Source organism: Dipodomys merriami, unplaced genomic scaffold (genome assembly GCF_024711535.1).
Source record: "Dipodomys merriami isolate MVZ:Mamm:240054 unplaced genomic scaffold, mDipMer1.0.p SCAF_213, whole genome shotgun sequence".
NCBI lineage: Eukaryota > Metazoa > Chordata > Mammalia > Rodentia > Heteromyidae > Dipodomys > Dipodomys merriami.
In genome coordinates, this window is record NW_027203527.1 from 839,666 (window position 1) to 855,109 (window position 15,444).

Below are 15,444 nucleotides of genomic sequence, written 5' to 3' on the forward strand. Positions count from 1 at the left end.
TTAGAGTAACGTGAACTTGATTTAAACAGGTATTTATAAGTGAGGAAGGCATTTGTGATCATCAAAATGAATGACTAGGTAGGTAGGGAGTTGCTGTAGTTTAGATCACAGTGGTAGGTAGGGGGGATGTCTTGACAATTACTTCAACCACCATTCACAAGTTTTAGATTCTTATGGGAGTGGCCAGCTCTGCTTTTTAAGCACCTGGAGTGCTCAAAGCCTGGTTAGATTAAAATAGACATTAGAGAACAGAAAAGAGGTCATAAATCCACTGTGGAGTTTATTACAGAAACAAGGTGAAAGATGCCAAGAGTGGCCACATTCTATAGAGGTACCATGCACACAAGCACTCTATAAGTACTATGCACACAAGCACTTGAGATACCATGCATACAAGTACTCTAGAGGTACCATGCACATAAGACTGCAGAGGTACTATGCATACAAGCACTCTAGAGGTACCATGCATACAAACACTGTAAAGGAATCACACACATAAGCAGGAAGATTGAAAACAAGAAAAACTCACTGTTCTTCCACCATAAACAAGTGGTCAAATGTCATTTGGTGAAAACCTAAAGTCTCTTCTTTTTCTTGTAAAACTACGCATGACTCCCAAATAAACTACAAATCTTCCCACTATAGCCGTCCTAAGAATCCGAGCTGAGAGCTTTTGTCAAGACCTGTGCAGACATCTCCCCTGGGTGGTCACAAGAAGCCAGAGTTCACTCACTTTTTTAGCTTAAGATTTTGTCATATTAAGTCTCTAATTTGGAGGTTGCAGGTCTAGTTTAGTGGTATATCACAAGATTAGCAGGTATGAGACCCTGCTAATTATAAAAAAGAAAATAAAAAGAATCAACAATTTGAATTCTAATTCTTGCTCCTTATTTTTCTCTCTATCTCCTCTATAAAAGGCATATATTATCATCAACACAGTAGCACATTTCAGAATCTGAAATGAAAGTCAGTCAACAGAGGCTGTTATACTCTGCCTTGGCCCACTATGGGCTCAGGATTCTTTTGGCTCAACCATCAAAAGAGTGAAGTTTGGGGCCAAAGAGACTCAACTTGGGATCCACAACTCTGATTCATTTTCTACATCTCTGAAATAAAACAATTGGACTGATTATTAGAGTAGCTTTCTACAGTGTATCATTTCTGAAAGAAATGGGTAGGTACATTTTGCATAGTTCCTCTATTTTCTGGCCTACTGATCTTCGCTATAGACAGAATCAGTTATTATTCACCACAAGGTCTTTTCCTATTCTTTTTGTCCACTACAAAGGAATACTGTAAAGAAACCTCGAGTGAGAAGGACTTAGAACAGACCAGCTCTCAACAGGCATGAGCCTGGCATATGGATTTTTCCATTAAGGAACACATTGCTAGTTTGTGAGCTCTGCCGAGCATACATTCCATCTCTGCTTGGGAAGAGGATTTGGAGAACACGCCTTACCGTTCCACATGTGCCTCGTCCACGTTGTTGACACCTATTGCGGAGCTTCTGAGTTGATTCTGCACAGATACAAGATCATTGCTCTCCAAGGCCTGGTTTAGCAGGGCAACTGCAGACAGCATTTCCACCGCAATCAACAACTCTTCGTGGGCCAAGTAGTTCTGTTGGCAAATATGCAGCCATGTAAGCGCACATACACAATGCAGTAGAAAACCCACATGACACAGGACAATACAAAGACAAAGATTTTCAGAGCCCAGAAGAAAGAGGCCATGTACTTTCCTTTGGCTTTACCTCAGTAAATGGAATATCATTTGGGGGGCTGTTATTTGTTATATCTAACATATGCAATTTCACAAATTATCTGTATTCCCTATTGTGAGCTCTATTCCTGACTGTGTTGGCTACTTTATAGGTTCCTGTAACCTTATAATTCACCAAGGATTAGAGAACAGGAGGTGAGAGTTTTAGGTAATATTTTCGCAGTTAACAACTGTCAGTTTAAAGTAGGGCAAAAAAAAATGGATAGGGCTGGAGGTGCAGATTAGTGGTACAGTGCCTGTCTAACAAGCATGGAACTATGAGTTCAAACTCCAGGACTGCTCAAAGCAAAAGAAAACTGAAAGCAGGGGGAATTCTATCTTAAACAATTCCAGAAAAGCTAGGTGCTGGTGGCTCATGCCTATAATCCTAACTACTCATGAGGCTCAGATCTGAAGATCATGGTTCAATGCCAGCCTATGCAGAAAAGTCCATGAGACTTTTACCTCCCTTAAACTACTCAGAAAAAGCTGGAAGTGGCACTGTGGCTCAAGTGGTAGAGAGTTAGCCTTGAGCAAAAGAAGCTCAGGGACAGTGCCCAGGCCCTAAATTCAAGCTCCAGGATTGGAGAAAAAGAGTTTGATCTATTTTTTTATAGGTAGATGAAAGACCTATTTTTTTTTTTTTTGGTCCAGTCGTGGGGCCTGAACCCTGGGCCTGGACGCTGTCCCTCAGCTCTTCAGCTCAAGGCTAGCGCTCTACTGCTTGAGCCATGATGCCACTTCTGGTTTTTTCTTTTTTGCTTATGTGGTGCTGAGGAATCGAACCCAGGGCCTCATGCATGCAAGGCAAGCGCTCTACCACTGAGCCACCTTCCCAGCCCAAGACCTATTTTTTTAAGACCTATTTTTATAGATATATTTTTTAGCCAAAAATGATTCTAATGTTTAAAAATCCAACTTATATTATAAGTTGGGTAGTGACTTTAAACCTAAAGCAAATCTTTGTTAATCAATTAATAATCTCCAGGTTTATATAGCTTTATAATCTAGATTTTTAAAGAAATACATATTGGATTTCAGAACATAGTTCTCTATTGATATTTTCTTTTATTTAAATATTCTATACTATCTTGTACCCACATCAAAAAGGATTTTTCTTTCATTATATTGAAGGAAATTAAGAAGTTTGAAAACGAATTACTTAAAAAAGATGATACACATCTTTACATTTATATATTCTATATTCAGTCATATTCGGATTAAAGTACACTATAGAGGTAGGGACGGGTGGCTCACGCTTGTAACTCTAATTAGTTAGGAGGCTGAGATCAACAGGACTGATGTTTGAAAACAGCGTAGGCAGAAAAACCTGTGAGAATCCATCTCAAAATAACTAGCCAAAAGCTGGGCTGTAGGCATTGCTCATGTGGTACAGCACCAACTAAGCAAGCAAGCCAGGCGAGTAAGAGGCATTGATTTCAAGTCTTGGCACCCGAAAAAAGGTACAGGAAGGAAAAAACCATGTAACTTTCTGGCTCTCCATAGAGATCGTTTTGCAAATTGATTTTAGGGAAACTAAACACAATTTTACTTTCTAAAGTAAAGAAGTAAGCAAAAAATATCAACATCAAACAAATAACATTTTGGAGTCACTCCTGGAACTTGAACTCAGGGCCCGGGCACTGTTTCTGAGCTTTTTGGATCAAGGTTAGCACTCTTATCGCTTGAGCCACAGTGCCACTTTCAGGGATTTTTTTGGTGCTTAGTTGGACATAAGAGTCTCACAGCCTTTTCTGCCTAGGCTGGCTTCAAACCGTGATCCTCAGATTTCAGCCTCCTCAATAGCTAGGATTACAAAAGTGAGTCATCAGCAACCAGTTAGTAAACAAATTATATCCAAATATTTACATTAGCTACAAATTTATCACCTTAGGGAGGTCAAACAACTGTACGTAAAGAGCACAATGAAACCACTGCTGTATCACAACTTCTACAGCAAAAACAAAGGACAAAGAAGCAAGGTACAGTGGTATGTGTTTGCCATCCCAGACCTTGGAGATAGAGGTAGGAAGACTGTGAGTTCTAGTCCATCTGAAACTATTACATAGTCAAACCTTCAAAACCAAGCCAAACCTAGCCCAAAACCCCAAAACAAAGAAGGACAGAGGAAAATGAGGAAGTAGGCCTGAACTATGACAGTGTGATCCATTGGGGATAAAATACTTGCTGTGTGGAAGGAGCTCTGGGTTTTAAATCTATGACAAGCGAGAAGAGACACTAATGTCAGAATATAATTTAAGAAAGTGATCTATTTTAGAAAATGATGGTAGTCTTTTTTTCCCTTCTGTGTATTGTATGTAAATAGCATGTATCATTTGTAAAAATGTTCAAACTGTACAATCATGGGTTTCATTGTGACATTTCATATGTATATACACACATATATATAAACATTGGTATATTGTATATATAGTAATATTATACATAGTAATATATGCAATATATTACTATATATATGTTACATATAATATTGTATACATATTGTGCAATTGTGTATATACATATATGCACACAATACATATTATGTTGGGCTCTGTTGGGGAGTATTGATAAGGAGAGATAAGAAAATAAATCCTAGAGTCCAACAGGCTTTTATTTCTAAGTCATCTTAATAAATTTTTAGAGGTTTCATTGTTCTTAACTGACTTTAAAAAGTTTTTGGTTAACATACATTTGTAACACAAGGGGTTTCCTTGTGATGTTTCTATACAAACACATAGTGTAAATTTCCCCCTCCACCATAGTCTCATTTCCTCCTTCCCCCCTCCCCTCCTTTTTCAAATATGTTTGGTGGGTTTCATATACTATATTCTTATCTACATTCATTTATATACACATACATACACACACATGTATGTCACATCCTTTGATCTTCACAGCTCAGTGTCTTCTCCTTTCCCCTGATTCTTAGAGCCTGTAGCCCTACCCAACCTTCTATTTTCCTCAACAGCCTTCCCTTCCTGCTGGGACTTGGGGTGATTGTCTCCATGAGGGTCTCACCATGGCATTCTGTTTCTGCAGGTTGAAGAGTTCATTCTGATACATGGTAGCAGCAAAGGGATACACGGCAGGCAGCTGGGCCTCTGGTTTCTTCAGTGCAAGCAGTGTATTTGCAGGGTCGCCTTCCGGAATGACAGCATTGATGTGATCCACAGCAGCCTGCCCTGGGGGTGCAGGTTTACAGTCCATCAGTCAGAATGTCTGCAGTCCCCCGTGTCCCCCTGGCTGCCCTACCCCACTGGTCCTTTCCCCCAAGATTTCCAACCTAACAGAGGGAGAGGCGGGCAGAGCTCTGGATCAGCTCAGTAATTCAAGTTAGGTCCAACCTTAAAGGAAGTCCCTTCAAGGAGCCTCAGCACTGATGGTGCTTGAGTTGTGGAATCATTCCTGCCAAGCATGATTCCCTAAGAAAAGCCCTGGGCCTGCCTCTCCCATAGAGCCTTCACGAGGCTTCGGGCTCTGAGGATTCCCATCTGTGAATCCCCAGAGATTTTTTTTCCCCAAGCATTTAAAAAAATGTTATTATAAAGGTGATATGGGGGTGTTGCTACAGTTACATAAATCAGATAAAGAGTAAACTTCCTTTTTGGACAGTGTCGCCCTTTCCCTCACTTTCTCCCAGTTGTTCCCTCCCATTTCCACTCACAAGTCGTGTAGTTCATTTTCAACACAGTGCTTTTTAAGGCCAGGTCATGCCAGGCCATGTTATCCCAGTAGCTTGTTTCTGCTGCCCCCTGTTGGCTGGTACCATCTCTTCAAAGCAGGCTTTCTGGCGAGGACCAGAAGGCAAGCAGTGTCCACCCAGTGGTAAATCAACATGGGTGAGCCCATTGCCGTGTGCATCCGAATACTACCACAACTTTCAGGATATGCAAAGAACTTTAGGGACTTCAGCATGGGTGCTCAGAACAGAAGATTCTGCATAATTTTCAGAATGAGTGATGAGCTCTGTCACCAGGCAAGAACAAACCAGATAGAGCCTACAGGGTTTGCCCACTAAAAAGGGATCTTAGTAGGAAAAACACATAGCCAGAGAAGATTTCTAGAGCTTTTCAAAGCCAACCTGTCTGCCCAGTATACAACTGGACTGCAGTTAAGATGACTCTAATCCTTTTCAAGAAGATGATAATTTATCTTCTCAAGATACTTTCACAAGGAGCCTTCTTCAAACTTCCTACTAAGACACATCATTCCATAGCAGGAGACATGACTGATGGAACTCCTGGAGTCAGCCCCCAAGAAAACTTGCATTCAGTACAATCCTTAGGGCCCAAATACTTCTTTTCCCCTTCCCTTGACAAATGAAAAAATTCCAGAAAGAAAGGTCAGTAGCTGTTTGTGGTGACTGCTGATGTGGTAAAGGGCCAAAAGCCTTTCAGCTGTATCTGGGATGATGCTGGGTAGACTCATGTATCACCTCTGAGAACTTGCTGATATAAGTTTGTACCACTGGATAGTAAATATTACCAGGAAATCATATCTCTAACAAACTTTCTTCTAAAAAACAATCAAACAAATCCCAAGCCCATTTTTCTTAACTATTCTTTTATACTCTGCATTAATAAAATTCCCAGCCTTGATGTGAATGGAAAATATCCAGCAATGAATGGAATGCATGTGACAAGGCCAGAAATAAATCACTGCAGTTCAAACAAGGCCGAAATCTCTGAGGGCAGATCTACTGACATTACCAACAAAACAGCAGTGAATGCTAAAGCCTCAGCATCTTAATATCATAATCTGCCAGGTTGGGGAAGAGCTTGTTAAAGCATCTATACTTACTGATTTAAGAGTGCACAATCAGCTCACTTCATGTAATTGACCTATATAATAAAGGGTTATATATATGCATTTATATATATATATATATATATATATATATATTTGTGGGTTTTTTTATGTGTGTGCTGGTACTGGGGATTGAACTCATGAACATAGAGCTTGCACTCTTGAAGACTCACTCAAGGCTGAAGCTCTATTATTTGAGCCACAGATCCACTTCTGAGTTGGTTGGTTCACTGCAGATAAGAATCTTACAAAATTTTTTGCCCAATTTGGCTTAAAACTGTGATCTCAGCCCTGAGTAGCTAGGACTACAGGTGTGAGCCATCAGCTTCAGTGAGTGTGTTTATTTTCTTTTCTCCCCAAGACTACTTTTAGTTCTAGAAACTTCCGGAAATAAAGATTTCAGAACAATCATGTTCTTCACCATTACAGCCACCCCAGAGTTCAGTGCCCTTCATCAATTTCACATAGGCCATTAGTGTAAATCATTTGGTGCCTTTATCTTAAAAATGGAAAATAAAGTATAGCCAATTTGGCATTCAATTTGTGGTCAGGAAATTATGTCATTGATATTCAAACATTTGTTTATAAAGGCATTTCATGTAACATGGAAGGGAAGATTGAGGTGGTTATAAACACTTCAGAACTATAGAGGATGGTAAAAGGTAATGAAATTGTTTTCTGCCTAAGTTATGGAAATCTGATGTTGTCTTGCTGGCAATATTAATTCCTCTCTGCAATGCATTTCTGTTAAGAATAATTAGTCAGCTTTCAAATAGAGCAGAAAGAAAAACCTGACAATGGATTATCACTAATGTAGTTATGATTTCACAGGAATTAAAACACAAACATGTACCCCCCAAATTGTAAGATGTTAACACTGAGCTCTCAGCTCTTGTGTGATATGTGTGTGTGTGTGTGTGTGTGTGTGTGTGTGTGTGCGTGCGTGTGCATGAGCATGTGCATATGTGTGGTAAACTTTCAAACTCATTCTGTTGTCAGCTGCCAGACATCAACATCTATCTTTCCGGGTTTCCTTGATGACTGCTTGCATCATTGGGAAAAATCTCTCCAATAACTTAGGTCAGGCTGCTGAGCAACACCTACAGTTATGAATTTCTTTGAAAGTGTTCAAAGAAATAAAATATATTCCAAACTCATCCATGAAGAGGGAAGATCTTAAGACAGTTGTAATTAGATAGCTTAAGTGTCAATCCAACAAGAAAAGTCTTTATTTAATGGGTCCGGTGGTTTTCTATGTCTTCATTTTTTTCCCCTGGGGTGACTTAGATTGATCTAGGGAAAATAAATGTCAAGGAGAATTCCTTACTGTCTCTTCTGATCCTCAAGCAAAAGTAAAATTTTCCAGAGGATGTAAAAGTCTACCAAAAATATATGGATCCATCCACATTTGCATAGGCTCATTTTCACAAACCTGAACTTTCTTTTCCTTCTAGTCACACAACTACACAAGATGATAGGAAGAATTAGGGGAAGAAATAAGGCAAAACTCCTCTGAACATCTAAAATACTAATTATCAATACAAATTCCAGGAAATGGAAATGCATTTTTTTTATTGTGGTTTTTTGTTTTCTTTGGGGGGGGGCAGATAGGGAGCACAGAAATGGAGGAAGGAGAGGTAAACAAGTGCAGCCATTGTATTCAATATACACTATGTAAAAAACAAACTAGAAACTTGTAGGCAGAGACAAGAGCAGGAACTGAGGAAAGTGAAGGAAGGGGTGACACTGTCCAAGAAGATCTGTACTCATTATTTGACTTAATTCCTCTGTAAAACACCTTAAGAATACCAACAAATATATATATATATATATATATATATATATATATATATATATATATTTTTTTTTTTTTAAAGACAAACTTTTGTGACTGCTCAGATACTCAGGGTCATAGAACTCAAACTGGCTTCATTAGCACTAAACCTGGCTAAGCTGTAAAAGAAGTCCTGTGAAATACAGACTAATTAGAGGGAAGAAATAATAGCGAAAGCATCCATATTATCTCTTATAATACCAATAGAATCGCATCACACGATTTACAGCAGTGAACTGTAATTTCTAAGTCATAGTCTTTTACTTGGGATCATTCAGTCTCAACCCAATAAGGGCAGATTCAAGATAAAGTGCAATGTGCCCAGGCTGGAACATGAAGGCAGAGACAAAACAGAGACAAGGCAGAGACTTTGCCAAAGAAGACTAACTGGGAAACTGTCTAATACTGTACTGTAATTAAAAGCAACATTGACACTTACATTTTTTCATTGCATAAGGCAGTTTGGCAAGCACACAAATTGAAAGTTTTGCTGAAGTTCTGGCAGAGAAAGTTTGGGCCTTATAGAAATAGCCACTACTTACTGTTGACTGTATTGATGTTGCCTTGGATTTCTGCTTGTGTCAGCAGTTCTTCATATGCGTCTCTTTCTTCTTCTGAAATACAGCTATTCTGCAAAACACAGTCTTCACTGATTCCCGAGCTTCAAAAACATGTTTCCAAGGCGTGAAACTCAAAGAGCAATAGTGATAGAAGCAAAGTCACTGACTTCCTTTTGAACAAACACTTAGGAAACACCTGCTACGTGCCAGGCATTAGAGGAGCTATACTCAGCAGGGATTATAGAGATGAACTACAGACCCAGTAACTCTTTGAACAGGGATATTTCTAATGAGGAAAACGTTAGGTTGGGTCACTTAGTACTGCCAGTTTTAATAGATAAAACATTGTAATACATTAGCAATTTCGTTTGATTGATCTAACAAAAGCTGAGATAAGGAAATAGGATTAGACAGGAGAGTTTGGTCACACAGCTAAGCAGGTTGACCACTGAACTGAGTCTATGTCCAGAATGAGTCAAAGGATGGTAGGCTGTTTGGGCACTGTGACACATGTCTCTGGTTAATTCAGAAGGCAACAAAGCATCAGGGAAGGTTTTCAGGAGGATGATACCAGGTTTGAGTTAAAGATGACTATTGCAACCTCAAGCCCTGACAGGGGTTGGCTTGGAGAATGCCAGGGAGCGGGGAGACCCCCACTCCCCCATGGAAGGTAATCTTGTGATGGTGAGGTCTGGTGGGGCAGTGCTGGAGACAGGAGGCAGGGATGGAGTCTAATGGGCATGGGAAGGCAGAGGGGACATAAAGAGTTCTAGACTAGATGGTAGGGCGTCAGGGCTGAGCACATGGGTGAGAAGGGCGGTGCTCTTCTGTCATGGTGGAGTGTGAAGCCTGGGGGACATGGAAGACTGACGATAAAACCAAAAGGAAGCAGCAGAGGCCCATGGATGGGAGGAGCTCATATAGGTGATCGCTAATCTCTTCCACAAGTTGGAAGCTCAATGCAAGAAAAACTGAGCAGAGGTGAACGTCCAGCCTGGAAGAGACAGACATGAGTGGAAGAGAAGCCTAAGGGTGGGTGGCTGGGGGAAACCATGGCAACTGAGATGCACAGAAGCCAGGGGAGTAGAGAGGCTTAAGGCAGGTGTGGCCACTGGACTGGTGTTAGGGAAGCCAGGTGAAGAACAGCTGGTAAACAGTAGTTCCATTTAGTACTGCAGCCAGAGCTTAATGAGAAGCAAGTTGGTGCTTGAGCAGAAGTCCCGAATATAGACAAAGCTGGAAATGGCCAACTAAGCAGGAAGGCAAGCAATGTTCCTGGAGTATGGAGTAAGAATCAGGTCCAGGCTGAGTTTTGCAGGAAGGACATGCTCAGAGAAGGAGTGGTAGCTCCTGGGAAAATAGAGAGCCAGTAGACTAAAAACCTTCCATTTTAAAATCTATCACACTGAGTCGTTAACTTCTGTTCATAAATATAAGTCACTTGGCTAATACGGGGTCTGCAATGATGACAGGCAAGAAATGATGTATGCTGCCCTCGCTAAGTTTCCTGGACAGGTGGCTCTGCTTATGATGTGACCTTTAATATTTGTCTATCTAATCATGTTACATAGTGTATGGACTTACTGTACCCTTAGATTTCATCCAAATCACTAGCCTACGGCTCTAGAAACTATAGCCAGTTGATTTGAAAGTATTACTTTTATTAGTTTTTATGGTTTTTGTTTCTGTTGGTGTGTGTGTATGTGTGTATGTGTATGTATGTAGCACATGGGCTTGCATGTGCATGCAAGCTGATACTAGAGGCTTAAATTTAAGGCCTTGTGCTCTTGATTGGCTTTTTTTTTTTTTTTTGCTCAAGGCTGGTGCCCTACCACTTCAGCCAGACCTCCACTTCTGGCTTTTTATGGTTAGTTGGAGGTAAGAGTCTCTCAAGATTTTTCTGCCTGGGCTGGCTTCAAACTGTGATCTTCAGATCATAAGTAGCTAGGATTACAGGCTTGAGCTATTAGCGCTTGGTGATCACATTTAATATCAATCAAGGCTTTTCAAATGAGTAAATTACAATCATCACAGTCATTGTTGTATGTTTTAGAGAACTTAATTAGGTACCTTCAGTCTTGCATTTTCCTCTTTATTCTTTTTGGCTTCCCAAAGTTCCTTCTGATATTTTTGGGCCAAGCTGTCATCCACGCAAGTTAAAACTGCGTTTGGGTTTCTTAGTGTTACAATGGTCTGCTCCGCCACTCCTTTTTCGATAGCTTCATTGATGGCTATTACTGCAGCATGCACTGAGAGAAAGAGAAACAACACATGGTTTCTAAGCAGCAAAAGACACCACGCATAGCTGCACTGATGTACATGAGGATAGTGCAGTTCTGCTTTCTTCCTTGGTTTCCATGGATGCTATGAAGGACTTTGACACACCACGAAGCCCTTGACAACCTCTCCACCAGCCTGTCTAGTCCTGATCCCAACATCTCTTAATTATTTATTCAACTGTTTATTTATTCAACTTTTACTGACTGACTAAAATGAACCAGGCACTGTGTCAACCACTGTGGGGCCTTGCTCTGTGGTTAGGGATCTTTTTGTTGTTGTTGTTTTATTTAATTAACTTATGTATTTTTGCTGGTACTGGACTCAGTACTGAACTCAGGGCCTGGGCACTGTTCTTTAGCTTCCTCCCTCAAGGCTGGAACTCTACCACTTGAGCTCCATCTTCACTTCCAGCTTTTTGGTGATTAAAGCCAGCTTGAGCTGGCTTTGAACCTCAATCTTCACATCTTCATCTCCTGTGTAGCTAGGGTTACATGTGTGAGCCACCTGCACCCAGCCCAAGGACAGTTTTAAAGAAACAAATTGGTTCCAAGAGATACTCATAATTTACCTTGCAATGCTAAAAGTCTTAGGGCAATGCACCTTACTACTAAGATCTAAAGACACAGGAAGTAGAGAAGACTCTGGAGAATGAAGATATTCCTGAAATTTCTTAAGTCATCTTGCACAAAAGGGTATCTAAAGTAAAAAAAAATCAGTTATCTTCTGATATCCTTAAATGAACGATCTAAAACTCAAAACCTTTCAGGGTCCATTAAATACTCTATTTCATGTAATTAAAGTCAGTCAAAAATATATGTAAGTTATGCATAAATGGCAAGTTTTTTTTTCAGTACCAGGGTTTGAACTAAGAACCTCACACTCAGTCCTGCTGAGCTATGCCTTTAGTCCACAAGTTTGGGTTTTAAACAGACTTACATGCAGCTTCGTCCACAGACAGTTCATTGGCTAGAATACCACCTATTTTGCTGAAAGATGGCATCTGTATTCCATACTTCTCCAGTTCTTTCCTCATGTTACTGATTTCCTCCTCTAAGAGAACAACAACAAAATCAAAGGAGATCACAGGTAAGGAGATACAGGTGTGCTGAGAAAGGCCTTCCTCAGACAGGAAGAGTCCTAGGAGCAAGCAAGCCTGGGCTTCTCATTTTACAAACATGAGGGAAGGACCTAGGTAAGTACAAATAAGGCAGGAAAGTTTTCTTGTCAATGTAGTGAGAGAAAGGAAAATAATTGCATCAAAAGGAGAAAAGGTGGCACTGGTACATTTTAAAGTCCACTTGTTTAATAGAGAATTAGAAAGCCAAAGGTCAGTACCTGTGAAGTCCACTTTGCCCAGCAAGTCCTGGATCTGGGGTGCGATTCCTAGTTTGAATAGATATAAACTGAAAGATAAAAGATAACACTATCAGAAACTCTACTGTAGCAAATCTTAAAACTACACATTATCTAAGTGACTTAGAAGTTCTTTCAACGAGGCAAGACCTAAGGGATGATCAAATTGAGTGTATTAATTTCACAGATGAGGAACATACAATCCTGAGGTAGAAGACTTGCTGATGGGCAGGACCAGAGCTCCAGTCAAAGCTACAATGACTGATTCTGCAGGACGCAGGCTTTCCTTAGTCAACCACTCTGAGTCCACTCATAAAGAGAACAAGAAACACAAATGTGCAAGAAGTCAGGGAACAGATGCAGTCAATATCTCTGTGCAGCTTCCTTACATGATTCTCATTTGGTTGAAAGTGAAGCTGGAAGTACATTTTGATTTTCAGTTACTCTAAATAGTCGTTTTGCACTTCCTAAAAAGCAACAGTGACAGAACTATTGATGATAAAGATCAATTATGATGTGAACATACTACTAAATAGAAAATAGAGATCAAATGGTTTATGTTGAGAAATAAATGTCCTAAAACTTGACATAAGGACTTGAAGGATGACAACTAAATGCTATCAAAGAGAAATGGTTCTGTGCTTTGAGATTTATGAAGATTCAGTCCAATCATGGTTCCATACATATTTGTCCTATCTTCTTTTGCCCCAAGACTGATTGTAGCAACCATCTTAAAAATCTTTCACAGCCAGGCGCTGGTGGCTCACACCTGTAATCCTAGCTACTCAGGAGGCTGAGATCTGAGGATCATGGTTTAAAGCATGCCAGGGCAGGAAAGTCCGTGAGACTCTTATCTCCAGTAAACCACTAGAAAACTGGAAGTGGTACTCTGGTTCAAGCGGTAGAGCGCTCACCTTGAGCTGAAGAGCTGAGGGATAGCACCCAAGCCCAGAGTTCAAGCCCCACGACCGAAAAAAATCCTTCACTCACAATTCTAGTCGATGTTGATAAGTTTATAATTTATATTATTCAAAGTCAGAAATTATACAATGATATATGTGGGAAATTAATGTAAGCATGATTTTGATGGTTTGAATATTTCAAGAGGGCCACTTCAGGTATTAGAGATGGACCTCAGTTTATAAAATATATGAAATTTCATTACAACATACTAAGAAAAGCTCAAGCCTTCTTAGTTTGCTTCTTAAAGCAAACTCTTAAAATGTCATTTGCATTGAAATGGAATTTGTTTGTTCATAATTTCTGAAAAAATTTCAAGAACATGGTAAGAACAGAAAACATGAGAGATTCATGATTTAAAAATTACATAGGGGCTGGGAAGGTGGCTCAGGGGTAGAGTGGTTGCCTCGCATACATGAGGCCCTGGGTTCGATCCTCAGCACCACATAAGCAGAAAAAAGCAGAAGTGGCGCTGTGGCTCAAGTGGTAGAGCGCGCTAGCCTTGAGCTGAAGTGCTGAGGGACAGTGCCCAGGCCCAGAGTTCAAGCCCTACGACCGACCAAAAAAAAAAAAAAAGTTACATAGGATATCATAGGTAAGCTGAGAGTTGTGGGATACACCTGTAGTCTCAGCAGAGACAGAGGCCAAGGAGGAGGCTGCAATGCTTGATAAGGAATGTACTCAGTATCTTGCATGTAATTGTAACCCCTCTGTACAGTATGTTCACAAAAAATAAAAATAAAAAAAAAAAGAATTGCTTGAGCCTGGAGTTCAAGGCCACCCCTGGTAACATACTGAGACCTGCTCCAATAAACCACCAGAAAACCAGAAGTGGCACTGTGGCTCAAGTGGTAGAGTGCTTGCCATGAGCTGAAGTGCTGAGGGACAGCGCTCAGGCCCAGAATTCAAGCCCCACAACCACCACCAACAACAACAAAAGGGCTTATATCAGGGGCTTAGCATATGTCAGAGCTTAGGTTTGATCTCTAGCAATTCTCTCTGTCCCTCTCTGTTTTTTTAGAACAGGATAGGATGCAGTAGCAAATGCTTGTAATCCTAACATTCTGTAGGTTGGGACAAGGAGATCATTGTCAGGCCAGCTTGGACAATGTAGCAAAACTGACTTTAAAACAAACAAAAACTAGAAAGAAATACAAACCATCACCCAGAATTAAGCATAATTTATATATTTATAAATTATATATATATATTATTAGTTTATTTATTTGGTGTGGGTCCTGGGCCTTGAACTCAGGGCCTGGGTGCTGCCCCTGAGCTTCTTTTGCTCAAAGCTAGCACTCTACTGCTTGAGCCACAGTACAACTTCTGGCTTTCTCTGAGTAGTGGGAGATAAGAATCTTATGAACTTTCCTGCTCAGGTTGGCTTCAAACCTTTACCCTCAGATCTCAGACTCCTGAGTAGCTGGGATTAGAGGCATAAGCCACCAGTACCTGGTGATACATTGTATCTTGGCCTCAAGGAACTGATCAATACACAACAGGTGCCATATCTTTTGGCCTCCATGAGTGAATCCTGTAGGGCACTGGGAGACTCTGCAGGGGGACTATTTCAGTATCTATGGCTCCAAGGGGCAGGGAGAGGCATTAGATGGGGCCAAGAGGTTGTTAAGCCAAGAAGGCTCAATCATTTCACAGCATCCACATCATCACCTGACTTGCCAAAGAGAAGTTTCTAGACAGCTATGTAGACGACCTTGTGGCAGGTCTAAGTGCCATCCTGTGAGGATCAAACACACCTGATGCTATCCCTCCCACTCTGGGCTCCCTGGCTGTCTCCTCCTCCTCAACACCAATAGGCTGAGATAAAGCTGAACCTAAGAATCCCCGTTGGGCACCGCCTACCCAGCCATCCAGCTGTGTGCATAC

The 15,444-nt window shown here is 40.6% G+C and overlaps 1 protein-coding gene across 1 annotated transcript in view; it reads right to left on the reverse strand.

Moving 5' to 3' along the window:
* The window catches only part of LOC138834381 (ras GTPase-activating-like protein IQGAP2), a 257,374-nt gene that overhangs the window by 108,714 nt on the left and 133,216 nt on the right, over nucleotides 1-15,444 (reverse strand). The window contains exons 6-11 of the mRNA XM_070033008.1: nucleotides 12,580-12,647; nucleotides 12,181-12,294; nucleotides 11,035-11,213; nucleotides 8,947-9,034; nucleotides 4,783-4,946; nucleotides 1,460-1,620 (exon numbers count right to left, since the gene is read on the reverse strand). Coding sequence (XP_069889109.1) covers nucleotides 1,460-1,620; nucleotides 4,783-4,946; nucleotides 8,947-9,034; nucleotides 11,035-11,213; nucleotides 12,181-12,294; nucleotides 12,580-12,647 — 774 coding nt within the window. The remainder of the gene's footprint in view (nucleotides 1-1,459; nucleotides 1,621-4,782; nucleotides 4,947-8,946; nucleotides 9,035-11,034; nucleotides 11,214-12,180; nucleotides 12,295-12,579; nucleotides 12,648-15,444) is intronic.